The following is a 23,971-nucleotide window of genomic DNA, read 5'->3' on the forward strand; positions in this document are numbered from 1 at the left end:
TATTCTAGTTTCCATTATGATTGCTTCAAGGACCCACATGTTGTTTAGATGGGTATTAAAGGGTGAAGTCCTCCTTGCTTTCCATTGCTGCTTTCTAAACATCATTTCCTCTTTCTCTGAGAAAACCCCCAGCCACCCATTACTGCCTGGTAGCATTCGATTTCGTACTGGGAAGGAGTGTACTTTTTGGATGAGGAGGCAAGATACTATTGATCAAAACAGTTTTGGGGTGCTACAGGCTGTTGTACTTCCTCATCTCAGATTTACTATCCTGATTGTATTGTTCCAGCTTCTGTCAGTATCCACCTAGTTCTTTAAGTGCTGGTGTGGCCCTGACAGCTGGCATCATTTTATGTGTTCACGTGAGGCCCAGGGATTCATTTGTAGTCTGCAGATACCTCACAGACAGGAAGCTTGAACTGGTGGGGGTGGTGGGAGGGTGCATGGAGAAATGAGCCTAAAGCTGCATCTGTTCATCTTCTCAGAACCCTAACTAAGTCATGTAATTCAACTGGTCTTTTTGGGGCCCCTAAGAACAGCTAAGTTTTGAGCTAGTGGGCATCTTGAAGACTATGTGATCTAACATCTTTTGTGGATGAGGCATCAGCTGTAATGAATTTCAAGAAGCTACAGAATCAGTTTTTCCATTCCTTAGAAGAAAAAAAATGGTTTTTATGTGCCTATTGTATGCCAAATATCTTAGTAGATGCTGGGGGTACAGTGGTATACAAAGTCAAGTCCCTGCCACCGTGGAGTTTACATCCTAGGAGACAGGGAATCAAGTAAGTATGTAGCACATACTTGGTACCATAGACGTTGGTACATGTTAAGGAGGGTTGCATCGAGTCCCTCAGTGGGGGGGCAGCATTTCGAGCAGAGATGTGGAAGGATGATGAAAGCAGTGATAGTGCTAACCCATGGCCTCTTCATTCAGAGACTTCACTAGATGTGGCAGTGTGGGAGGCTGACCAGGGTTCCTGAGGAAGATTTCAGGGGCAGGAAGTTAGGTGTTCACAGAAGGATGTGTAGGTCGTTTAGAGATGGAGGGTGGAAAGAGTTGAAAGCCAATCCAGAGAGAAGAAACTCCTGGAGGTGTAAGAGATTCATCCTGCTCGGTAGTTAGATGAAAGACTGAAGGATCTAACATGAAAGATCTAGAATGCATGAAGCCTCGAATGAAGCCCAGGGTGAGGGGCTTGGGCCTGATGACTCTTACTCTCCATAAGGCAGTCTTAGCAGATTAGTTTGGAGGTGATGTGCAAAACATTTCCCACCAAGTTCCAGCTGAGAAAATGGCAGCAAGTCTGAAGGAGGCTACTGGCTTGCCAGGTGTACTCCAGGCTCAGCTTTGAAAAGCCATGTGGGCCTTTCTTGTCTCTATTCACCCATCGGGAAGGATAATACACTGCAGCATCTCTTCCTCTTTTATTTAGCCTGGTGTGTAAAATATGGCTCACTGTGTCATTTTGGTGTAATTAAGCCAGAGGTTTTACTCTGAGCAGTGTTAATGGGGACTTACGGAAATTAATGTGCTATTTAAGTTCAAAGGACTAGGCAGAGCTTCAGGAAAGGAAATTACATGAAACAACCACAGGATGGCAGCACTTAACACTCATTTCCTGAATTTTTCACATCAAATTCCAAAGGCATCTGGCAATTCCTAGGCCAAATAAACCCTGCAACATTCTTTGGTAATGATTTATACATATTTGCAGCATTTCTTTACAGAGACACATACGAATGGGAAGCCTTCTAGAAAGATCATTCAGGAATACTGGGTAAAAGTTTTAAAAAGTCAATGCTGTTTGTGTTCATGACCTGAGCCTGAGGATGTTTGATCTTACCCAGGCCTACGATGATATCTGTTGCTTATTGAGCACTTAATCTAATGCTTGGCACTTAGTCTTATATGTGTCAGCTTGTTGAATCTTCACAACAGAATCTGGAGGTCCCCGTGCACCTGTCCTTAGGTTGCTGCTGCTGTGTCGCTTCAGTCGTGTCCGACTCTGTGCGACCCCATAGATGGCAGCCCACCAGGGTCATCCATCCATGGGATTTTCCAGGCAAGAGTACTGGAGTGGGTTGCCGTTGCCTTCTCCGGTCCTTAGGTTAATTCCTGATATATTTTGATTTATTTCTAGTGTCATATATGCTTTGTATTTGTGCTGTTTTTTGTTTCTTTGTCCCCTGTCCTTTTTCTTAGAGGCACTAGTAACCTAAGATCACTTTATTTTTAATGTTTTAGTAACGTATTTTTTCTTTTTTTATTGAGGTATAGTTGATTTACAGTGTTGTGTTAGTTTCAGGTATATAGCAAAGTGACTCATGTATATATATATTTCAGATTCTTTTCCATTAGAGTTTATTAGAAGATGTTGAATGTAGTCTCCTGTGCTATACAGTAGATTCTTATTTATAGCTCTGTGTATCTGAGGCTCCAATACTTTGGCCACCTGATGTGAAGAGCCGACTCATTGGGAAAGACCCTGATGCTGGGAAAGATTGAGGGCAGGAGGAGAAGGGGATGACAGAGAATGAGATGGTTAGATGGCATCACTGATTCAATAGACATGAATCTGCGCAAACTCCTAGAGATAGTGAAGGACAAGAGAAGCCTGGCGTGCTGCAGCCCATGGGGTTGCAAAGAATCAGACATGACTTAGCAACTGAACAACAACTTATCTGTTAATTGCAAACTTCTAATTTATCCCCCCTTCTCCTTTGGTAATTATAAATTTGTTTTCTATGTGAGTCTTGTTTCATAGAGAGGTTTATCTGCATAATAATTTTTTAGATTTCACATATAAATGATATAATAATATGATACTTGTCTTTCTCTGTCTTAGTGTGATAATCTCTAGGTCCATCCATGTTACTGCAAATGGCATTATTTCATTTTTTATGGCTGAGTAATATTCCATTATATAGAGAGATAGATGTGTGTGTGTGTACTGGCTCCTTGTATTGGGAGCATGGAGTCTTAGCTATTGGACTACCAGATAAGTCCCTACCATATCTTTATCCATTTATCTGTTGATAGACCTTTAGGTTGCTTCTGTGTCTTGACTGTTGAAAATAGTGCTGCTATGAACAGTGAGGTTCATGTACCTTTTGGAATTAGAGTTTTTGTCTTTTCTGAATATATGCCAGGAGTGGGATTGCTTGATCATATGGTAACTCTCTAGTTTTTAAAGGAACCTCTCCATAGTGGCTGCACCAGTTTGTATTCCCAAAAATATTTCAGGAGGGTTCCTTTTTCTCTATACTCTCTCCATCATTTATTATTTGTAGACTTTGATAATGGTCATTCTGACAAGTGTGAGGTGATACCTCATTGTAATTTTGATTTGCATTTTTGTAATAATTAGTGATGTTGAACATCTTTTCATGTGCCTGTTGGTCATCTGTATGTCATTTTTGGAGAAATGTCTATTTAGGTCTTCTGCCCATTTTTTGGTTAAATAGTTTTTTTTTTCTTTTTTTCTTGATATTGAGCTGTATGCACTGTTTTGGTATTTTGGAAATTAATCTGTTGCTGACTGCATTGTTTGCAAACATTTTCTCCCATTCTGTAGGTTATCTTTTCATTTTGTTTATGATTTCCCCTGTTATGCAAAAGCTTTTAAGCTTACTTAGGTCCCATTTGCATATTTCTGCTTTTGTTTGCATATCTCTAGGAGATGAACCCAAAAAACTATTCCTGTGATTTATGTTAAAGAGTGTTTTGCCTATGTTTTCCTTTAGGGGTTTTATAGTATCTGGTCTTACATTTAGGTCTTTAATCTATTTTGAGTTTATTTTTGTATGTGGTGTTAGAGAATGTTCTATTTTCATTCTTTTACATACAGTGGTCCAGTTTTCCCAGCACCATTTCTTGAAGAGGCAGTCTTTTCTCCGCTGTGTATTCTTGCCGTCTTTGTTGTGATTAATTGGCCGTAAGAGCAGGGGTTGCTTCTGGACTGTCTGTCCTGTTCCACTGACGTGTGTGTCCGTTTTTGTGCCAGTACTGTACTGCTTTGATTATTGTAGCTTTGGAGTTTATTTTGAATTCAGATTCTTCCACCCCTGTTCTTCTTCAAGATTGTTTTGGCTAGTCAGGGTCTTTTTGTTTTTTTCCATGCAAGTTAAATTTTGGTTTTGTTCCAGTTCTGTGAAAAATGCCTCTGGTAATTTGATAGAAACTGCACTGAACCTGTAGATTGTCTTGGGTAATATGGTCATTTTAACAATATTGATCCTTCCAATCCAAGAACACTGTAGATCTTTCCATCTGTTTGTGTCATCTTTAATTTCTTTCATCAGCATCTTATAGTTTTTTGGAGTACAGGTTTTTGCCTCTTTAGGTAGGTTTATGCCTAGGCATTTTATTCATTTTGATGTGATTGTAAATAACCTAAGTTCACTTTAAATTAAATTTTCCATTTGAACTTTTAAAATATTTTTGTGTTTGTTTATTTGGCTGGGCTGAGTCTTGGTTGAGGCACATGGGATCTTCAGTCTTTGTTTCAGCATACAGGATCTTTATTTGCAGCATGTTGGATCTAGTTCCCCAATCAGGGATCAAACCCAGGCCCCCTGCATTGGGAGCATGGAGTCTTAGCCACTGGACCACCAGGGAAGCCCCCTTGAGTTTTTCTGACACACAGCTGGTATGGGGATTTTTGATTCTCTGTGTGAGGGGGGTCTTGTGATATAATTTCTCAAAGGAGACTTTTCGTCTTCCACTTTCTGCTGAGGTCAAAATAGACCAATGTCCCTTTCTGCATGGCAGGTTTATTCCTTATTGTCCCTTTTACAGCATATGGAACTTTGGTGCCCCAGCTTTGGGTGGGCTCTACAAAGCGTATCTGAATTGAGGGTCACCAGTGTAGTGGGTGCTGTTGGTACCCTGCCTAGGTTCCTGCTGGCTGCTGCATCACTTCTAGTTTCTGTGAGTATCTGAGTCATGGGGCAATCAGGTGTCCCCCTCGATCTGCAGCAGGAGTGTGTTTTTACTTATATGCTTCTTTGTATAATGGACCTGTTTATGGACATTAACCATGTAGATTCTTAGAAATGAAAGAATCAGCCTTCAAAAATAGTGTCTGACAGAAAATTTCAGTGTCTGTTTCATTTCCCTCCAGTAAGGAATGTGCAGACAAACTAAGCTAATATCGGTAAGATAACAGTTATAGTTCTCTGGATAAACTATTAAATAGACTTGCTAGTTCAATCAGGCTTTCCTGGTGGCTCAGATGGTAAAGAATTTGCCTGCAATGCAGGAGACCTGCATTTGATTCCTGTGTCAGGAAGATTCCCCTAGAGAAGGAAATGGCTATCCACTCTAGTGAAAAGCAGAGATAGCGCTTTGCCAACAAAGGTCTGTATAGTCAAAGCTGTGGTTTTTCCAGTAGTCGCGTACAGATGTGAGAGTTGGATCATAAAGAAAGCTGTGCACCTAAGAATTGATGCTTTCAAACTGTGGTGCTTGAGAAGACTCTTGAGAGCCCCTTGGACAGCAAAGAATCAAACCAGTCAGTGCTAAAGGAGAACAGCCCTGAATAATCATTGGAAGGACTGATGCTGAAGCTTCAATACTTTGGCCACCTGATGCAAAGAGCCAGCTCATTGGGAAAGAGCCTGACACTGGGAAAGATTGTGGGCAGGAGGAGAAGGGGGTGACAGAGGATGAGGTGGTTGGATGGCATCACCGACTTAATGAACATGAGTTTGAGCAAACTCTGAGAGATAGTGAAGGACAGGGAAGCCTGGTGTGCTGAAGTCCATGGGGTCACAGAGAATGGGGCACCACTTAGGGATTGAACAGCAACAAAATTCAAATCATTCTTAGGTGAATTGAGGAAAGAAAGAGGAAGGAAAGAAAGGAAAGAGCAAAGGAAGGAAGGGTGCTCTTCATGCTTGATGATCCCTAGGCTGATAACTGAAGCTTTAAGATGGAATGAGCTGGAAGATCAGCCCTGAGAAGGCAGAGATTAAACTCCCCTCACACTGTTTTCTAATAAAATGTCCCAGCTATAAAGTCACACCAGATGAACATCCCTTCTCTCTTACCCATGCCTTCTTCCTCTACCCATCTCCCTAGATCATTAGAAGTTTCCTTTTGCTTGATGGTCCCAGGATCCACCATTAAGGAATCCACTGATGGATGTCTTTCAGAAAAGCTTCAGTGTTTTCATGACAGAAATCTGGTAACTATTTAAATTAATAAACCTGTTAAAATGTGTCTAAAAATTCTTTGACCACTCTTCATTCAAGAGCTGGAGCCTAATTTCCATCTCTGAGTGTAAGCTAGACTTAGTGACTGTTCTAATGAACAGAAACTGGTGGAGTTGACAGTGTAACTTTTGAGAATAGGTTATAAGAGGTGTGGCTTCCTCCTTGATGTCAGATCACTGGGGGGAAGTGAGCTGCTGTGTGTGAGGATACCTAAGCAGCCCTATGGAGAGGTCAGTGTAGAGAGTAAGCAAGTCTGTGGATGGCCAGCAAGGATGCCTCCTGCTAGCAGCCACTAGTGAGCCACTTGTGAATGTATCTTGCAGCTCCTGACAAATGTTCTGATGACTGAAGCCCTGCCTCAGATTGTGACTGCAATGTGCAGAACCAGAATTTCCTGGTGAAGCCAATCCCAAATTCTTGATCCACAGAAACTGTGAGATAACAAACGTTTACTGTTTTAAGCTGTTAAGTTTGGGTGATAATTTATTATGTAACAATAGATAACATACATTCCTTCACATACAGTTATGTGTCATCAGAGCAGGATAATTTGTATTTGTGGTGGGTGAGTAGGCATATTGGTCAGCCTTGGACGCCTGAGGGTAACCCTCTGGGAGTCCTGGACTGAGACTGGCACCCTGCTGATACTTGTCCCATGCTGGCAAGGCCTCCTCAGTGGTCTGGCCTCCAGGGCTGATGCCCCCACAAGACTTCTGCACAGAACCAGGATGTGACATGCAGGATGTGATCACCAGAGACAAGGCTCTGCACTGTACTCTTTGCAGAACTCCGCCCCCTCTCCCCCGCCAAACCCTTTATAGTAAACAATCATTCATTTTAGTATTTTTTGCATGAGAAAGATTTTTCTGCCCTGAGCAGTATTTTGTTTCCTTCACCAGGTCTTCCCTGATGGCTCAGAATGTAAATAATTCATCTACAATGCAGGAGGCCCAGGTTTGATCTCTGGGTCAGGAAGATCCTCTGGAGAAGGAAATGGCAACCCACTCCAGTATTCTTGCCTGGAGAATTCCATGGACAGAGAAGCCTGGTGGGCCACAGTCCATGGGGTCTTGAGTCAGACACGACTGAGTGACTAACACTCTCAGTTAGGTCAGAGGAACCATGCTGCTCTCTCTTTGCCTTGCTGCCAGGGAGGCTCCAGTGCCCTTTTGATGCTTGATGGCATCAGCTCTCCTCCAGCTGGTTTCTGGAGAATCACCATCTTCCCACTCACCAAGGCTGGACTTCATTTTACTTTTATTTTCATTGGCTTCTTGAACCTTTTGTTTACACTGCATCACCCACTTTGGAAGGAAGTGGTTGGTGGTCAGGAACATGTGTCCCTCTGCAACCTGTTACCAGTTGGTGGAGCTGGTAGAAACCTGTCCCCAAGTGGGCTCCATGCAAAAAGTCTATGATGGTGATCATGGCCCTGCACCTGCTCCCGAGTCTGGAGCTGAGGGAATCTGCTGTGAGTGCAGGGTCCAGAGCTGCCTGAGCCAAGACTCTGGGATGGATAGTTAGTGGGGGGAAGGCTCAGCTCTCCTAAGAGGTGGATGAAGCCATCGTCCTCTTTTGGTAGCTAACAAGAGCCTGAGACTGAGTAATCAAAGTTCCCACATTCAGTGAGAGTAGAGAGAACATGCATGTGTACTAGAGAAGAGAGGAAGAGAGACTGATTTGGGGAGTGGGGTGAGTTGGTGGGGTCTGAAGATCAGCCCCAGGACCATGCTCCATTAGTCCCAGCTGTCAGTGGGGTGGTCTCCAGGCCCGCTTTCCAGAGGTTGACCTCCAAGGATGAGCCTGAGGCCGGGCTTGGCCAGAGTCTGGTCTGACACCAAGGGCCCGAGATACAGGGAGGTGCTGGGAGGCAGGCAGCACAGTCTTGCCGGCAGAACTGGAGGCCCCAGGGCCCTGCGCCTTCTGGTCCAGGGTCAGGCTTTGGCTAGCAGAGTGATGGGCAGTCCCTGGAAATGAACAAGACAAGAATGAGGATATAGGAGATTTCCCTACAGTGTCCTGGTGTGGAATTGGAGTTCTCGGAAGCTGCCCTGTGCTTTAGGTGGATTCCAGTCCTATTTGGTGATGTGAGAATGGTTGAATCACCCTTTGGGCACCTGGGGGCACCTTGGCCCATTCTTGGTATAAACAGCTGTGTTGGAGGAGTGTGATCTGCTGGATAGAGAGCTAGATTTTGAATGCTGGCCTTAAGCTAGACTCTCTGAGCCTGGTTTTGTTGAGAATAAAATCAGAGCTATAATAACAGCTCACAAATGGCTACCAGGGTCAAATATGATGATAGAAAGGGTTGTGGAAACTGGATCAACCCCAGGACAGTGCCTTGCTAGTCAGATCCATTTCCAGCCCTTTGACCTACTTGTTTCCTTCCTTTCCCTAACTCCGAGTTGGGGAAAATTACTGGCTTGTTCTTCACCAAACCCAGTTCCAGGATGGAAATAGACTAAATTTCCATTGTGGATAGTATGGCCTGTGGCTGAAGTCCAGGCTTTGATGGGCACTGTATCCATGTGTGACCTCTAGGCTCCTCCCACTCCCAGCCTGATGCAGGTATAGTCACAGGATGAACAGAGCCAGGCTTCCCCACATCACTACTTGGGAGGAGAGTGGCCATCAAGTGGAAATACCCAATTTGGGCTTTATAGAGTGAGAAATTTTTATTGTGTTTGAGTCATTAGCTGTTTTAGGCCTGCTTGTTAGAGCAGTGTCATATTAGTGAATACTTGAAGAAAGAGAGGGGTTCCCTGGTGGCTCAGATGGTAAAGAATCTGTAGTGTGGGAGATCCAGGTTCAATCCCTGGATTGGGAAGATTCTTTGGAGAAGGAAATGACAAGTTAAATGAAGGCAGCAATAGCTGCTCTTGGGAGTTTTCCAGGTGAAAGTTTAACACTCCTCAGTTTCCCCCAACATCCTAGTCCCACTGATGTGTTCTGATAGCCCGTTCATTAAAAAAAAAAAAAAAAAAAATCAAACACTGCAATATTGATTTAATTAGCATAAAATTAAAAGAGCTTCAGATCTGTAATAAAAAATTCAAATTTGGAGAGGAGGAAACTTTAGAACAGCAGCCAGTAAAGAAAGTAGGGGAAGGGAGTGGATAAGGAGCACAGGAACCTTGGTACTATGGGGCCATGAAGGGACCACTGTCAAACCAACGTTAGTTTCTTGCTTTCTCATGGAAAATGTTTTATAAACCTATTTTTTCTCTTCCATTGATGTTCAAATACATGCATTCCATTTTTTGTCTTTTTTTTTGTTGGTGATACAGCAACATAATATTGCATTTATTCCATTTCCTACCCCTTGTGAAAAAAATCAGGTGAACTCAAACACTTTCTTCAGCTCCATGATAAATACCAACCACTCGCTCTGCTGCATTTCATCTCTGAACCAGCCTTCCGAGCTGTGGATGGACTGCAGCTGATCTTGCTAAGAGGGCTGTAGCTTTGAAATGCCTTCCATACATTTTTGAGACTCACCAGGAATAGGTTCTGTGTTCACACAGACTTCTTGTCCTCTTTTTGCAACCCCCACTTGTTCATGGCTTATTTTAATAACCTGTTGCTATTCCAATATCAATGAGCATTTGCGAGGAATATCCACACAGGTGCCCTTTTTCCTCCTGACTTGCTTCTACAGTCACTCTCTGCACTATTGCATCTGGGGAACTGAGGGTTTTCACCTTCGGGGAAATACCACTGTGGGATTAGATTCTTGGTTATGTTTCCTGAAGTCTTGCCTATACGTTATAAAGGCATCAAATAAATGGCAAGTAATTTCCGTACTATAAATTCTAACTCCTAAACTCTCAGCCATTTCTTGTGCATCTCATTGAGTTCCCACATGAAAGGTCAAAATTGCTGCATGCTGATACTTAAATTTTGATACAGGGACAATCCTTGGAAAACAAGAACAGCTCAGAGACGGTCTCCTTCAGTTTGCTTTCCTCACTGCTGAAGCAGAGGTGGTCTGTGATGACTCCCCTCTGAAGCTCTGTCACACCTTTGGAATGTGTGTGGCCCTTCCTCACCATGTAATTCTAGCTGTTCTAGTGCTTCTTGTCTTTTAAGAGAAAATGAATTGGTTCTGGTGGGAGGAGTAGCAGCAGCTAGATACAAATGTCCCTATTTCTTCTCTTAAAAAAACCGCTCAAAACAGCGCAGAAAACAAGTAGCTCCTCCATCCCTGGCAGCTGCCAACCTCAGGGCATCTTAAAGGGATCTGGGTGGGACACCAGGCATGCTCTTACAGTGGTTTAAGTAGCCAGATACTAAGAGGATATGACATGGGAAATGATGGATCTGGAGTGAGATGAAGGCAAAGTCACTTCAGAAATGAAGAACGATCACCATAGAAAATGTGGCACGAGACTCAGGATAGAAATGAGGGAAACAACCCTGGTATTTCCCCATTTTACAGACATTCCTCCTCCTACTGGTTCCAGGAAGTCTGTAAGTACTTCACATGCATAATCCCACCTCATTTGCACCACCCTGTGAGGTTACCTATGATTTACTCTTGCTTCTATTTGCCCAACTTCATACAGCTAGTTAGTAGTTGTCAGAATTCTGACTTCAGTCCCACATGCATCTGATTTCATAGCATTTGCTCTTTTCACTTTCCATGTCGCCTTGTAAAAATCATCGTGAAATAGAATATACCTTCTTTGGTGAGCTGGGTGTCATTTTTGGAGTTGTTTTTATCCGTGTCCTCTGAATCTCTGGCTGTGGCTCTGCCTTTGACAGATTTATGGCTCTTCTCAACTTCACGGAGCTGCAGAGAAAAAATGAATGGTTGGTCCTGGCCAGGGAAATGGGTGTTTTGAGTTTCGGACCCCAGGATGGTGAGATCCAGAGGGGAGCCACCTTAAATCACTGGTTCTTGTTCTCACCACTGGTCAGAGAGGGCACCCCAGGACTCAGGTTTGCATAGCATTTGAAGGAACATCTGGCTAGGGGAAGACACCCTCAGCCAATCCTGTATTTCAGTGGTTTTCTACACCTGGGCAGGAGGACAGTGAGAGTGGCAGAAGGAAGTGTGGGTGGGGAACTGGCAGCGAGGCTGACGAGATTAGTTCCAGAAGAGAGGGTGAGAAAGCAAGGACAGGGCTTAGGGAGGGTTGGGGTCCAGCTTTTTCCACATTAAAGAGGTGGGGGTGGGTGTTGTGAGAGCAGGAGAGGAGTCAGGGTGTCATGGGATGTTGAGAGAGGCTGTGCTTGTGTGGAGGGGACTTACAGAGGCTCCTTAGGCCATGGGGCACAAGCACTATGTCATTCTGACAATGCTGTTTTCTTTAGTATTTCTAATACTCGTTTTGAAGAAGGAATTCATAGGGCCTGGACTCCATCTTAGGCCTGTTCATGCTGATCATGCTCGGCCACCTTTCCAATGGACTCTGTGTTTAGTGCCTATGAAAACAACAACCGAAGGATAAGGCCCCTCCAGACTGGGGAACCTTGAAGATCGTATCTAGGTTACTCATCGCCTAAGAGTAAACATACACTAATCACCCCTTCCTCCGGACAGGCCATAAATTTTTCCGTATCAATCGGAGTGTAACCTTGGGTTTATTGATTATTGGCTAATTGTTTGACTGTTTGAGCACATAGTATGTGAATGATGGGGTTATTGGGATTGTATTTTCCTTGGTTTATGTAAGTCTCAAGGAATTTGGAGTGGTGGGTTCAGACACGTACACGTGGGGTACAAAAGATTTTCACAAATGCTGGTCGGGGTCCTTGGCTAAGAGGAGACTCTGCCTTGGGCCCGCCGGTGTAATAAACTGCACTCCACTATCTGCATTGTCCTTCTGAGTGAGTATGTTTCCTGGAACGTGTGGCTACAACAGTTTTAATCAGTAGGAGTTATTGTGGGTACTAGTTTTATTATGTTTGAACACCGGTTTAACCCATTGACTTTTTCCTGTTCTTTAGCAACTGCTCAAAATCTAAGTCGTTACTGTTGAAAGAAAGTGAAGTGGTTCAGTCATGTCCGACTCTTTGCGACCCTATGGACTATTGCGTGCCAGGCTCCTCCATCCGTGGGATTTTTCAGGCAAGAATACTGGAGTGGGTGGCTATTTCCTTCTCCAGGGTATTGTCCCAACCCAGGGATCGAACCCCAGTCTCCCGCATTGCACCCAGACTTTACCATCTGACCCACCAGGGGATTACTATTATGTATTCCCAAATACCCTCAGAATATAAATGGGTGTCACTGAATCTCTCAAGGCTGCTTCCTACCATACAGATAACTTGGGGTTTGGTTTAGGAGAAGGCCTTTAAAGAATACAACTTGGCTCAAAAGGTGAATTAGCAAAAGCCAAAAACACAACATTTTGTTTAATGAAAACTCCCGACAGACTTACCGCTTGGATTTTCTTTCTCAGCTGGGCATTTGCTCGAGAAAGGCTTTTGGAAACTGAGTTCAAGTAGTAGATGGCCAGGCTGCAAGAGAAAAGAATGCTCCAGGGGTACTGTGATCTTGGAAGATGATGAGAGCTGGACACCTTACCTAGGAATCATAGCTGGCTTCCGGGAATAGGTGACCTACTTTGCCTCTGGGCAGGGTGGTGGGAAGTCTAACCATCCTAAGTTCCCCGCCTAGTATCAAGAAGGTCTTAGATATCCCTGTTCTCTCTATTTTATTGAACACATTTTTAGTTCTCTGAGTGTTTAATAAAGGTTAGCTAGAGGACTCAGTCCCCTTCTTGGAAATCTGAAGAGGCAGGGCAGAGGCAGTGTTTCTTGTCTGCAGGAGCAGCCTGGGTACCAGGCTCTGTGCCATGTGGATCCCACTCCACATCTCCATGGTTTTGCTGAAACCCCGTAAGAAGAAATGATGACTTCCATCTTTAAGGGTCAGCATCCCGGAATGCAGAGAGTTAAGTCATTTGCCCAAGGCCACCTTATCTGTTAGCACTTGTCAGAGGCTAAATTTGATGCCAAAGCCCTTTCCACAATTCACATGCAGAGGGAGGAGAGAGAGGTGCTAGGTGACCTGCTCCAAGTTTGCCTAGAAACACAAGTGCATAGACCCTGAAGGCCCTCCCCCAGGGTACACGGACAGGAATGTCTGTCCTGGACTTGTGGTTTTCAGAGGCTGGCCCCCGCTGGCTGACTGGGTGTCCTTAAAGCTGTAGCCTGGTTTCTCTTTCATGGGACCTGGGATTTGGGGTTATGATCTGGATGTACCACTTGAGAGTGAGGGGCCACAAAAGCCTGGGATGCCTCCTGGACTAGGTGCTCTGACAGCTTGTCCTTATCTGTTTCTTTTCTTCCTGCATTTCAAGCCTCAGCTGCCCAGCTTGGGTCATCTGATCCTTGCCCTGGGGCCACCCTGAGTCACTTCAGCGGGGTCCAAGAGCTCTCTTGCAGGCAGAAGGGAGGAACTACTTTGCCTTTGGCAGAGTATAGGTCAGAGGTGTCCTGTGAGCCTCCTAAAGCAAAGACTCAGAGGACTATGGGTGATGAGAAGCCAAAGGGAGGACAAGTGAAGGGACCACCATCTGTCGGGAAGGCGCCCAGCCTGCTCTCCTAATTCACAGCCCATTCTTTAGGGAGGAGCTGGAGATGAGAGATGATAAAATGCTCCTCGGTGGCTGTTTCTTTTGAGGCTGTTTCCAAGCTTAGCGTTTCCCTGTGCAGCCTGCAAGGTCGGGTTTGGCATTTGGGTTGCAGCATTTCCTCAGGTGGTGGTCACTACCATGTCAACCTTCCCTCACATTCAGACTAGATGCAGAGGGTATTTGAAATCAAGGATGTAAGGAAATATACCTATTTTGGAGAGCAATTCAGCACTGTCTACAAAGATTGAAGAAACACATACCTATGACCCAGCCATTCCACTTCTGGAAGTCTGTTTTAGAGAAAACTCTGTGTACAAGGAGACATATATAAGGAGAGCATTTGCAATAGCAGAAGAGTGGAAACAACCTATCTCTATGCAGAGAAATGGGTAAATTGTGGTTTATTCATACAACTGATAAAAGCAGTTTTCACATATTAAGGTTTGGGGAAGTCACTCTGGCTTAAAAAGGAGTTAACTTGAATTTTATGCTAACTGAAATAGCCCGTTTGTGGCCTATGAAACATACACTGTACATCTGCTTTCTTTCTTTGTTTTCTCCTCTTGGCTTATAGGATCTCAGTTCTTGACCCGAGATTGAGCCAGGGCAGTGAAAGTCCAGAGTGTTAACTACTAGGCCACCAGGGGATTCCTAAGCTTTAATTATGAAAGAAAAGGGTGCATTGACTAGAAGTAAAGAATGTCCATGTGAAAAATAAAGATTAAATGTCTCCTTTCCTAGGATTCCAATTCCAGTCCTTCTTCAATGATAAGACTCTCTTCCCAGGTGCCAAGGCCATACCAACTCATTGTGTATGTGCTGATCTATTTCTTTTTTTTTTTTTTGAAACCTTGAAGGAATGTATCCCTGATTTGTTTAATGTTCTTTGTTCTGACAAGATATAAAACTGTGCTGAAAACCAGGATTCTCTGGAGCAGCTTCTCAGAGTTATCTAAGAGGCTGTCTTCCAGGATATAGTCTTCAGTTTGGCTCAAATAAAATCCTTTTCTCTTCCTATTATAGATTGTTTATTGATTATTTTTGAGACACAGTGGAACACAGAAGAGTCATTAAAATGTGTGTTCATGTATCCACATGAGAAAGTCCCCCAAACATAATGTGAGTGAGGGAAGCTGTGTAGTCTGAACCAGTCATGAAAAATTTTATAACTCAGAAGCAATAGTACATACATGTGATTAAATGGTTCAGATTGAAAATGATTAAAATTAATCCAAATAGCGGTTACCTTTGGAGAGGGAGGGAGAGAGAAAATTAGGTGGGCTTGACGTGTACTGTTTATTTCTTTTAAAAAGAGGCCAATCGGAAGCAAATATTGCTAAATGTTAACATCTGCTTAATCTTGTGGTCTTGCACATGATTGTATATGTCTGTACGTTGGGAATATTTCATACTGCCCTCTTCCTTCCTTGAACATTCATTGCCTTCTGTGCCCCAGCCATGGAGCTGGTACTGGGCACACAGAGATCACCAAGCCCACTCACAGGTTCGGTCTGTGAGGATGATGGTGACAAATGTAGCGAATGCGCTCGTGTACAGGGTGCTCTGCAGAGAAATCCCGTGAGCCCAGCCAGGCACAGGCTGCATCAGCCTCGGCTTTCTTGAGGGGTGGGTCTTTGATATTTCTGATGGACGTTTTGGAGACAGCTGTAGCTGCTGCCAGACTCCCCTTATCCTTGGGCCCTGTCTTCAGTGTGTTCCCTGAAAGACGTACATTGCCAGTGCCTGATGCCTCCTCTCCAGCCTGCACAGAAATCATTCTGCCCATGGATGCCGCTGGCCCAAACTGCCGGGGAGTTAACCAACACCTCTCCCCTGCCACATCCAGCGGCGCTCAACCCGTGATGGATGGGAACTAACCTAAAATGTCCCGATCTTTCACCCTTGAGCAGGATAACTCAGAGGCACACTGTTTCCCAGAGCTTCCATCAGGATTAAAGTCACCGCAGGAGTTAGAATGCACCTTCCTGTCCCTTTTCTGTCTTATGTCCCTACACACACTGCCCCCTCCAAGAAACTGCTTGCACTTAAATCCTTGTCTGAGGATCTACTTCTGGGAAATCTAGATTGAGAGGGCAAGAAAGAAGGACCTGCCAAGGAAGTCTCAACTGCAAGGGGAGGTCTCCATGAGGCAGGGCCATGGCTCCTGGCTAACTTACAACATCAGCAGGATGGCTGGAATGATCAGGCCTGGATTGGCGAGGAAGGCAAAGATCTTGCCCAGGAAGGTTGGGAAATCATTTTCAACTGTCTCTTGGATGACGTCATACATTCTGTTTTTCCCACTGGAAAGAGGAGAGGATACATTATAGCATATTTCTTAGCTCATATGGCATGAATGACTGTGTCCATACCTGGAGGGTCCAGGCTGCCACTCACCACTGCTCTCCTGGAAGAACAGAGCTCTTCTGCACAGGGACTGCAGTAAATTGACACAGACACCAGTATGTATGAAACATAACTAATGAGAACCTACTGTGTGACACAGGGAACTCTGCTCTATGCTCTGTGGTGACCTAAATGGGAAGGAAATCCAAAAAAGAGGAAATACGTGTATACAAACGGCTGATTCACTTTGCTATACAGCAGAAAATAACACAACATTGTAGTCCAATAAAAGTTGAAAAAAGGAAAAAAGCCCCACGAGGGGATGTCCTGTAGGTGAGAGAGGGCTGCCCCAGCATCCTGACTCCCCAGCCCACCATGCCTCATGATCTCTCAGCTACCTTGGTTTCCTGTGCCTGGCCCCTTCCTTGGCAAGATGAAAATGTTTGTTTTTTTCCTTATGTACTCTCATGGGAGAAAATGGTCTGTGATGTGGCTTAGAGACCAACATGGAGCTTCCTCTGGGCCTCTGGACTTGGGGGCAGCTCTCCAGAGACTGATGTGATGGACACCCTCATGGTGACTCAAAGATACCTACAGTTAGTCATCAGGTTGTAATTCCAGGAGACTGATTGCCTAGGGTAGGCTCCTGGACAGTTTACAACAGTAACTTTGATATTCTTTGAATACCTAACAACCATTTTGTAGGCTGCCTTCCATAAATACCCGCCCAGAGATTACTGACTGCTGTTAGCTTTTGATTGGTAGTTTGGTGCCAAGAAATGAAATTTGTGTTTTGAAAGTCCTGATTTAAATCCTCATTTCTCCATTTATTAGCTGTGGGACACCACAGACAATTTTCTTACCTTCTGCCTGTATTTATACCCTCACTCTCCCTGGTAGAGCTGTACTGTCTGATGTGACTATTAAAATTAAATTAAAAATTCAATATATTAGTCATACATTTCAATTGCTCAGTAGTCATGTGACTAATAGCTCCTATATTTGAGGAGCTGATGTGGATTTTTTTTCCCCTCATTTAGTTCTATTGGGTAGTGCTGCAGAGATTTGATATCTTTGGGTAAGATACTGAAAATTTCTCTGCCTTGGTTTCCTCATCTGTATAATATAGTACAGTAATGATATAGTATAATATGGTATTATAAATATAATAACAGCATTTGCCTCAGAAGGTTGTTTAGAGAATATAGACATGAATTCATATGAAATATTGAGGATGGGGCTGTCAAATTATAAGTGCCCTGCAAAATGTTGCATCTAGAAGCTTTGCTTTGCTCTTATGTGTCAATTAGGACTGGCCAACAAAGGCCCATGGACCAAATTCTGCTTGCTACCTGATATTATAAGGGCTGGGGGCTAAGAATGATTTTTACATTTTTAAATAACAGGAAAAGATCAAAAGAAGAATAATATTTTGAGACTTATAAAAATTCAGTGTCTGTAAATAAGTTTTACTGGCACACAACCATGCTCATTTATTTGTGTATTGTCTGTGGTTTCAGGTGCCATACATATCACCATATTGTGACATTTAATTTATTATTTTTAAAATTACCAGTGCATACCCATTTTCTTGTTTGTAAAAACAAGAAAAGTGGACTTCAAATGGTACGCTTAAGTCACAATAGAGTGTAGATTATTTTGTCATTGAATTATAATGTATTAGATGATGTATCAGTTTTCAGTGATTACTCTATAACAAATTACTACATAGGTGGCTTAAAACAAGACAAACTATTCTTTTACAGTTCTGGAGCCCAAAAAGTCTGAAATGGTTTCACTGGACTGAAACCAAGGTGTTGGCAGGGCTGCTCCCCTTTCAGAGGGAGGCTCTAAGGAAGACTATTTCCTTTCCTTTTTCAGCTTTTAAAGATTCATTCCTTGCATTCCTAGGCTTATGGCCCCTTTCTGTTTTCAAAGCTAGCAGGATAAAAGCTTCAAATCTCTTCCTGCTTTCAAAGTCACATCACTTACTGATCTTTTATAGTCAAATCTCCCTCTGCCTCCTTCTAATAAGGACACTTGCTATTTAGGGCCTATCAGGGTAATTCAGACAATCTCCCCATCTCAACATCCTTAATCAGATAATCAAAGGCCATTATGATATTTAAGGTAGCATTCCGGGAATTAGGACCTAGATATTTTGGGGAACCATTATATAACCCACCAGTCTGCTCTCTGGGTTCAAAGATTCATACTCATTCTACCTGCAAAATACATTCACCACCATCTCTACATGTTTGAAGTCTCAGCTCACCTAAATATCATGGACTCAAAGTCCCAAATCTCATCATCTAAACAGATGTAGATAAGACTCAAGAGTATGATACATTTTAGGGGCAAAATTCCTTTCTATCTCTAATGAGAGCTGTGAAACTAGAAAGCAAGTTGTACATGCATGCTCAATCACTTCAGTCATGTTATTTACTCCCAAAACACAATGGTGGGCCAGCCAGGATAGCAGTTATAGACATTCCAATTCAAAAAGGAGAAAAAGGAAGGAAGAAAGAAATCACAAGTTCCTAGCAATTTTGAAATCCAATCAGCCAAATTCCATTAGATTTCAAAGACCTGAAAATAATCTTTCCTTGGCTTGACATACCTGCCTGCATGCAGCTCTGCCTTCCAGGTCCAAAACTCTGGCCTTGGAATTATCCTTCCTTTTTCTTGAAGAGTAGCACATGTTTCAGCTAAGGAGATTTAATTAGCCTGTTTACTGTCTGTAGAATATTTGGAGCCCAGCAGCTTCCTTTGTTTTGTCTTTTTTATTCCCCTTTCAGGCCAAGCTGTGTTACTGCTCATAACACATTCTCAAATACCTGGTGGATCTTCTACCCATGTCATGGGAATTCAGTTCACTACACAAGAGAGTCCTACACAGATCATTCCTGGATATTCTATTTCTTCTGCTTCTTCAGGCTTCTGCTGAGATGGTTGAGGGGATCTGAGTTGAACAACCTTCTTTAAAGATTCTTAAAAGAATCCTCTGTGTGAATGAATATTCAGATCTTATGATCCTTTAGAAGTGCTAGCAAAAGGTTGTCCAGCTTCCCCCTTGACTTTCTCCTTAGAGCATGTTTTCCTGACAGAGAATCTGCTCTTCGTGTCTTCTGCAATCTGACTAGGCTGAGAATTTCTAAAATCATCAAGTCCTGGTTCCTTTTTGCTTATCAGTTCTTTCCTCAATTTATCTCTTTCTTACATTTTAGTATAAATGGCAAGAAGTAACCAGGCTGCACCTTCAACACTGCTCAGAAATATCCTCATGAGTTGGTGATGGACAGGGAGGCCTGGCGTGCTGCGATTCATGGGGTCGCAAAGAGTCAGACACGACTGAGCGACTGATCTGATCTGATAATATCCAAAATATACGAACAGCTTATAAACTCAACAACAGAAAAACAAACTACTCAGCTGAAAAATGGACAGAGGATCTTAATAAACATTTCTCTAAAGAAGACACACAAATGACCAGTTGGCACATGAAAAGATGCTCACCACCACTAATTATTAGAGAAATGCAAATAAAAACTACAGTAAGGGATTTCCTTGGTGGCTCAGTGGATGGGAATCCACCTGTCAACACAGAGGACACAGGTTCAATCCCTGGTCCAGGAAGATTCCACTTGCCTGCGAGCAGCTAAGCTGATGCACCACAGCTTCTGAAGCTCGTGTCCCTGGAGCCTGTGCTCTACAAGAGAAGCCACCGCAGTGAGAAGCCTGAGCACCGCAACTAGAGAGTAGCTCCCACTCTCAGCAACTAGAGAAAGCCTGCACGCAGCAATGAAGACCCAGCACAAACAAAAATCAAATAAAAAGTTAATTAATTAAAGAAAAGTACAATGCGGTACCACCTCACCCCGATCAGAATGGCCATCATAAAAAAGTCTACAAATAAACGCTGGAGAGGGTGTGGAGAAAAGGAAACTCCTACACTGTTGGTGGGAATGTAAATTGGTGCAGCTACTACGGAGAACATTATAGAGGTTCCTTAAAATAACTGAAAAATAGAACTACCATATAACCCAGCAATTCCACTCCTGGGCATATACCTGGACAAAACTGTAATTCAAAAAGATACATGCAGCCCTATGTTCATAGCAGCGCTATTCACAATAGCCAACACATGGGAACAACCTAAGTATCCTCTGACAGATAAATGGATACAGAAGATGTGGTACATACATACAACGGAAAACCACTCAGCCATTAAAGTGAATGAAATAATGCCATGTGGAGCAACATGGACACAATTAGAGATTATCATATTAAGTGAAGTGAGTCAGAAAGAGAAAGAGAAATATCCTATGATATCACTTATATGTGGAATCTAAAACATAACAGAAATGGATTTATCCACAAATCAGAAACAGACTCACAGTCACAGAGAACAGACTTGCAGTTGACAAGGAGCGGGGATTGGGGGACGGATGGATTGGGAGTTTGCGGTTAGGAGATGCAAGCTATTACATTTAGAATGGATAAACAAGGTCCTACTTATAGAACAGGAAGGTATATCCAATCTCCTGGGATAAACTATAATGGAAAAGAATATTTTAAAAAAGAATGTATGCATGTATATAACTACTTTGCTGTATAACAGAAATTGGCACAACATTGAAAATCAACTATACTTCAATTAAAAAACAGAGAAAAATAGTTTTTACTAAGATTGATCTCGAAAAAACATCCTCAGCTAAACATTCAAGTTTATCGTTTACAAATTTATCTTTCCATGTAACGGAAGGACATAGTTTAGCTAAAGCTTTCTGTCTCTATACAACAAGAATCCCCTTTCCTCTAGTTTCCAAATGTTTCTCATTTACCAGTGATGAAGTAATTAAATCGTAGGAGCTAAAGAAATGTATTCAGAGAAAATAAACTTAAAACTTTTAGATTTTCCACCAAGAGCAGCTGCTTGAGGAGTTGAAAATATTGAGAATGATGTCCTATTCAGACACAAGGCAAGTGATCTCAAGTGGTTTACCTTGGCTTTTGATGAGTCAATAGATGTAACTGATACTGATCAGTTATTTATTTGAGGAGTTAATGCCAAGTCTAAGATGACTGGAGAATTAAATCCCATGAATATTCTGTGCAGGACATATATGGGTGAAAGTTTCTCAAACAAATTGAGAAAACACTAATTTAGTACAACTGAATTGACTGGGATTCAGCACAACTGAAATAAAGGAGAATCTGCTATGATGTGCTACAACTGACAATGGTCAAACTATATACAGTGAAGAAGAAGGCACAACTGAACAAATTAACATAGCTTGTGAAATTTTCAGTTTGTGCAGACTATGGTTATTCTTATTCATCACTAAGTAATTTGCAGAAAACATTTGAATCTATCGTGTACAACTGAATCAACAATGTCAATGGTAAACATTTTCTTTCATGACTTTTAATCATTTTAATATTTGTAAATTTTTATCAGAAATAGAAACAGAATATCCTGACTTGTCCTACTGCACAGCAGTTCAATGGCTTGGCAGTAAAGAAGCTTGTGTCAATTTTTTTTCCTATGGTGGTAGATGTGTTGCCATGTTACTAAAGTGGATCCAGGCAGAAAAGGCAGCAGTCTGGGCAGGACAACTGACTTTTTTTTTTTGGCCGCATGGCCTGTGGGATCCTAGTTCCCCAACCAGGGATTGAATCCACACCCCCTGCAGTGGAAGTGCAGTCTTAACCACTGAACCACCAAGGAATCCCCTAATTTTTGACGATAGAGAATAGCAACTTTGAACTTCTATTGTGTGAAATATCACCTCCTTTCCCTCAGAAGAATTCCATTCTTCTCATGCATAGCCCTGTATTACAAAAATTTATACTCTATTATTATCATATTTTTGTCAATAAAAACTTTGTGGATGTTTGTTCCTCTCCTGTTATATAAGTACCTACATAATAGTCTTGATTTTTGCCTCTTGATCCCCAAAGCCTAAAATATGTACTTTCCGGCTCTAAAAGAAAAAGTTAGCTGATCCCTGGTATAGATAATGCTCACCACCTCGTAGTATTGTTATGACTACCAGCTACCCCAGATTTGGGCAGGACTGAAACTAACAAACTTGTATATATGTCCTACAATGGATTAGCATACTTCTCCTAGTACTTAATAGATAATAGCCCACTAAATCCTTACAGCCACCCTATGAAGGAGGCACTACCATTATTTCCATCTCAGAGATGATGAACTTGCAGTGTAACTTGTTCAAGATGACCCAGCTGGCAAACAACAGACCAGGCTCTAGACTCTATGCTCTAAATCATGGGGGTGGCAATTTTTCTCTGAAAAGATTTTAGACTTTGTGAACCAGGTGGTCTCTGTTGGAACTATTTAAATTCTGCTGTTGTAATTAGAAAGCAGCCATAGATTATATGCAAGCAAATGCATGAGGCTATGTCCCAATAAAACTTTATTTACAAAAACAAGGGGTGGTCTGGATTTGGTCCATGGCTGTAGTTTGCCAATCCTTACTTTTAACTTCATGCTATACAATGCTGTCCACCTCACTCATTTATGTTGCCTGCCTGGATTTGGTCCAAACCCTAAGTCCCTCCCTGGAAAAATGAATTTCTGCAAGGTGAAGGGGCTGGTTTAAGCATTGACCATAAACCAGGTGTTTTCTCCTAGATACTGGGTGTAAACCAGGGAGAAAGGAAGAAAAAGAAAATCATACCTTCATGGAGCTTATGGTCTGGTGGGGGCAACAAATAAGATTAAAAAAGGAAAAAGAGTGGCGTGCTAGATGTTGATGAAGAGATGTGATAATCAGAAGTAATGATAAGGGGTGTGTGTGTGTGTATGTGTGATTTTAGTTACCATTTCTAGGGAAGGCCTCACTGAAAATGAGACCACTGAGTAAAGCTCTGAAACAAGTGGCTTCCCTGATGGCTCAGTTGGTAAAGAATCCCCCTGCAATGCAGGAGACCCTGGTTCAATTTTTGGGTCGGGAAGATCCCCTGGAGAAGGGATAGGCTACCCACTCCAGTATTCTTGGGCTTCCCTTGTGGCTTAGCTGGTAAAGAATCCACCCACAATGTGGGAGACCTGGGTTCAATCCCTGGGTTGGGAAGATCCCCTGAAGAAAGGAAAGGCTATCCACTCTAGTATTCTGGTCTGGAGAATTCCATGGACTGCAAAGTCCACGGGGTCACAAAGAGTCGGACAGGACTGAGCGACTTTCACTTTCACTGAAGCAAGTGAGAGAACAGCTGTGATGAATGTTCTAGCTGTTGCTGGGTTTTGATCAGAAGACGGATAGGAAGGAGGTGGCAGCCATATGTTCTCCTGGGCTCCATTTTCAGGTCCCTTCCTCTGCCATCTGGGGGTCGGCTGTCAAGGGCCTCAGGAAGCAGATGAAGCAAGAGTGGGGCAGGTGCTGAGGGCCAGACGTGGTGCGGGCCCACTCACTGACCTCCTGCCTGGGACAGGTGGGCGGTCTGGAAAAAGGGGCACCAGAGTTCACTTCCAGAGCCCAGCCTTCCAAGCCTTGCTCAGGAAGAAGCCAAAAGAGGCTTCTGCCACTTCTGCCGCTGAGGTTGTCCCTCAGCCTGGCACGTAGGCCTCCTACGGCTCAGTGTGGTGCTTCACTCTGGATTCAGCCCCCCTTTTTCTTCTGTCTGGACCTCTTTTCAGCCCCATCACACTCTGCTGTGAGCCTTCCTGCCAAGAACTCCTCAGAACTCCAGGCCCTTGCTGTGGGGCACAACCACAGGCTTTCTCAACGTCAGTCTGTTATAAACTAAGTTCCAGCTCAGCATTTCCCAAAGTATGTGGACCCACGTTAGCAGGC

The 23,971-nt window shown here is 43.1% G+C and overlaps 1 protein-coding gene across 1 annotated transcript in view; it reads right to left on the minus strand.

The window, feature by feature from the left end:
• Positions 1-7,056: 7,056 nt before the first annotated feature.
• Positions 7,057-23,971, minus strand: part of TMC2 (transmembrane channel like 2) — a 97,516-nt gene continuing 80,601 nt past the window's right edge. Inside the window, exons 16-19 of the mRNA XM_061436760.1 lie at positions 15,980-16,105; positions 12,603-12,681; positions 10,897-11,008; positions 7,057-8,183 (exon numbers count right to left, since the gene is read on the minus strand). Coding sequence (XP_061292744.1) covers positions 7,966-8,183; positions 10,897-11,008; positions 12,603-12,681; positions 15,980-16,105 — 535 coding nt within the window. The 3' untranslated portion in view covers positions 7,057-7,965. The remainder of the gene's footprint in view (positions 8,184-10,896; positions 11,009-12,602; positions 12,682-15,979; positions 16,106-23,971) is intronic.

This window comes from Bos javanicus, chromosome 13 (assembly GCF_032452875.1).
Source record: "Bos javanicus breed banteng chromosome 13, ARS-OSU_banteng_1.0, whole genome shotgun sequence".
Taxonomy (NCBI): domain Eukaryota; kingdom Metazoa; phylum Chordata; class Mammalia; order Artiodactyla; family Bovidae; genus Bos; species Bos javanicus.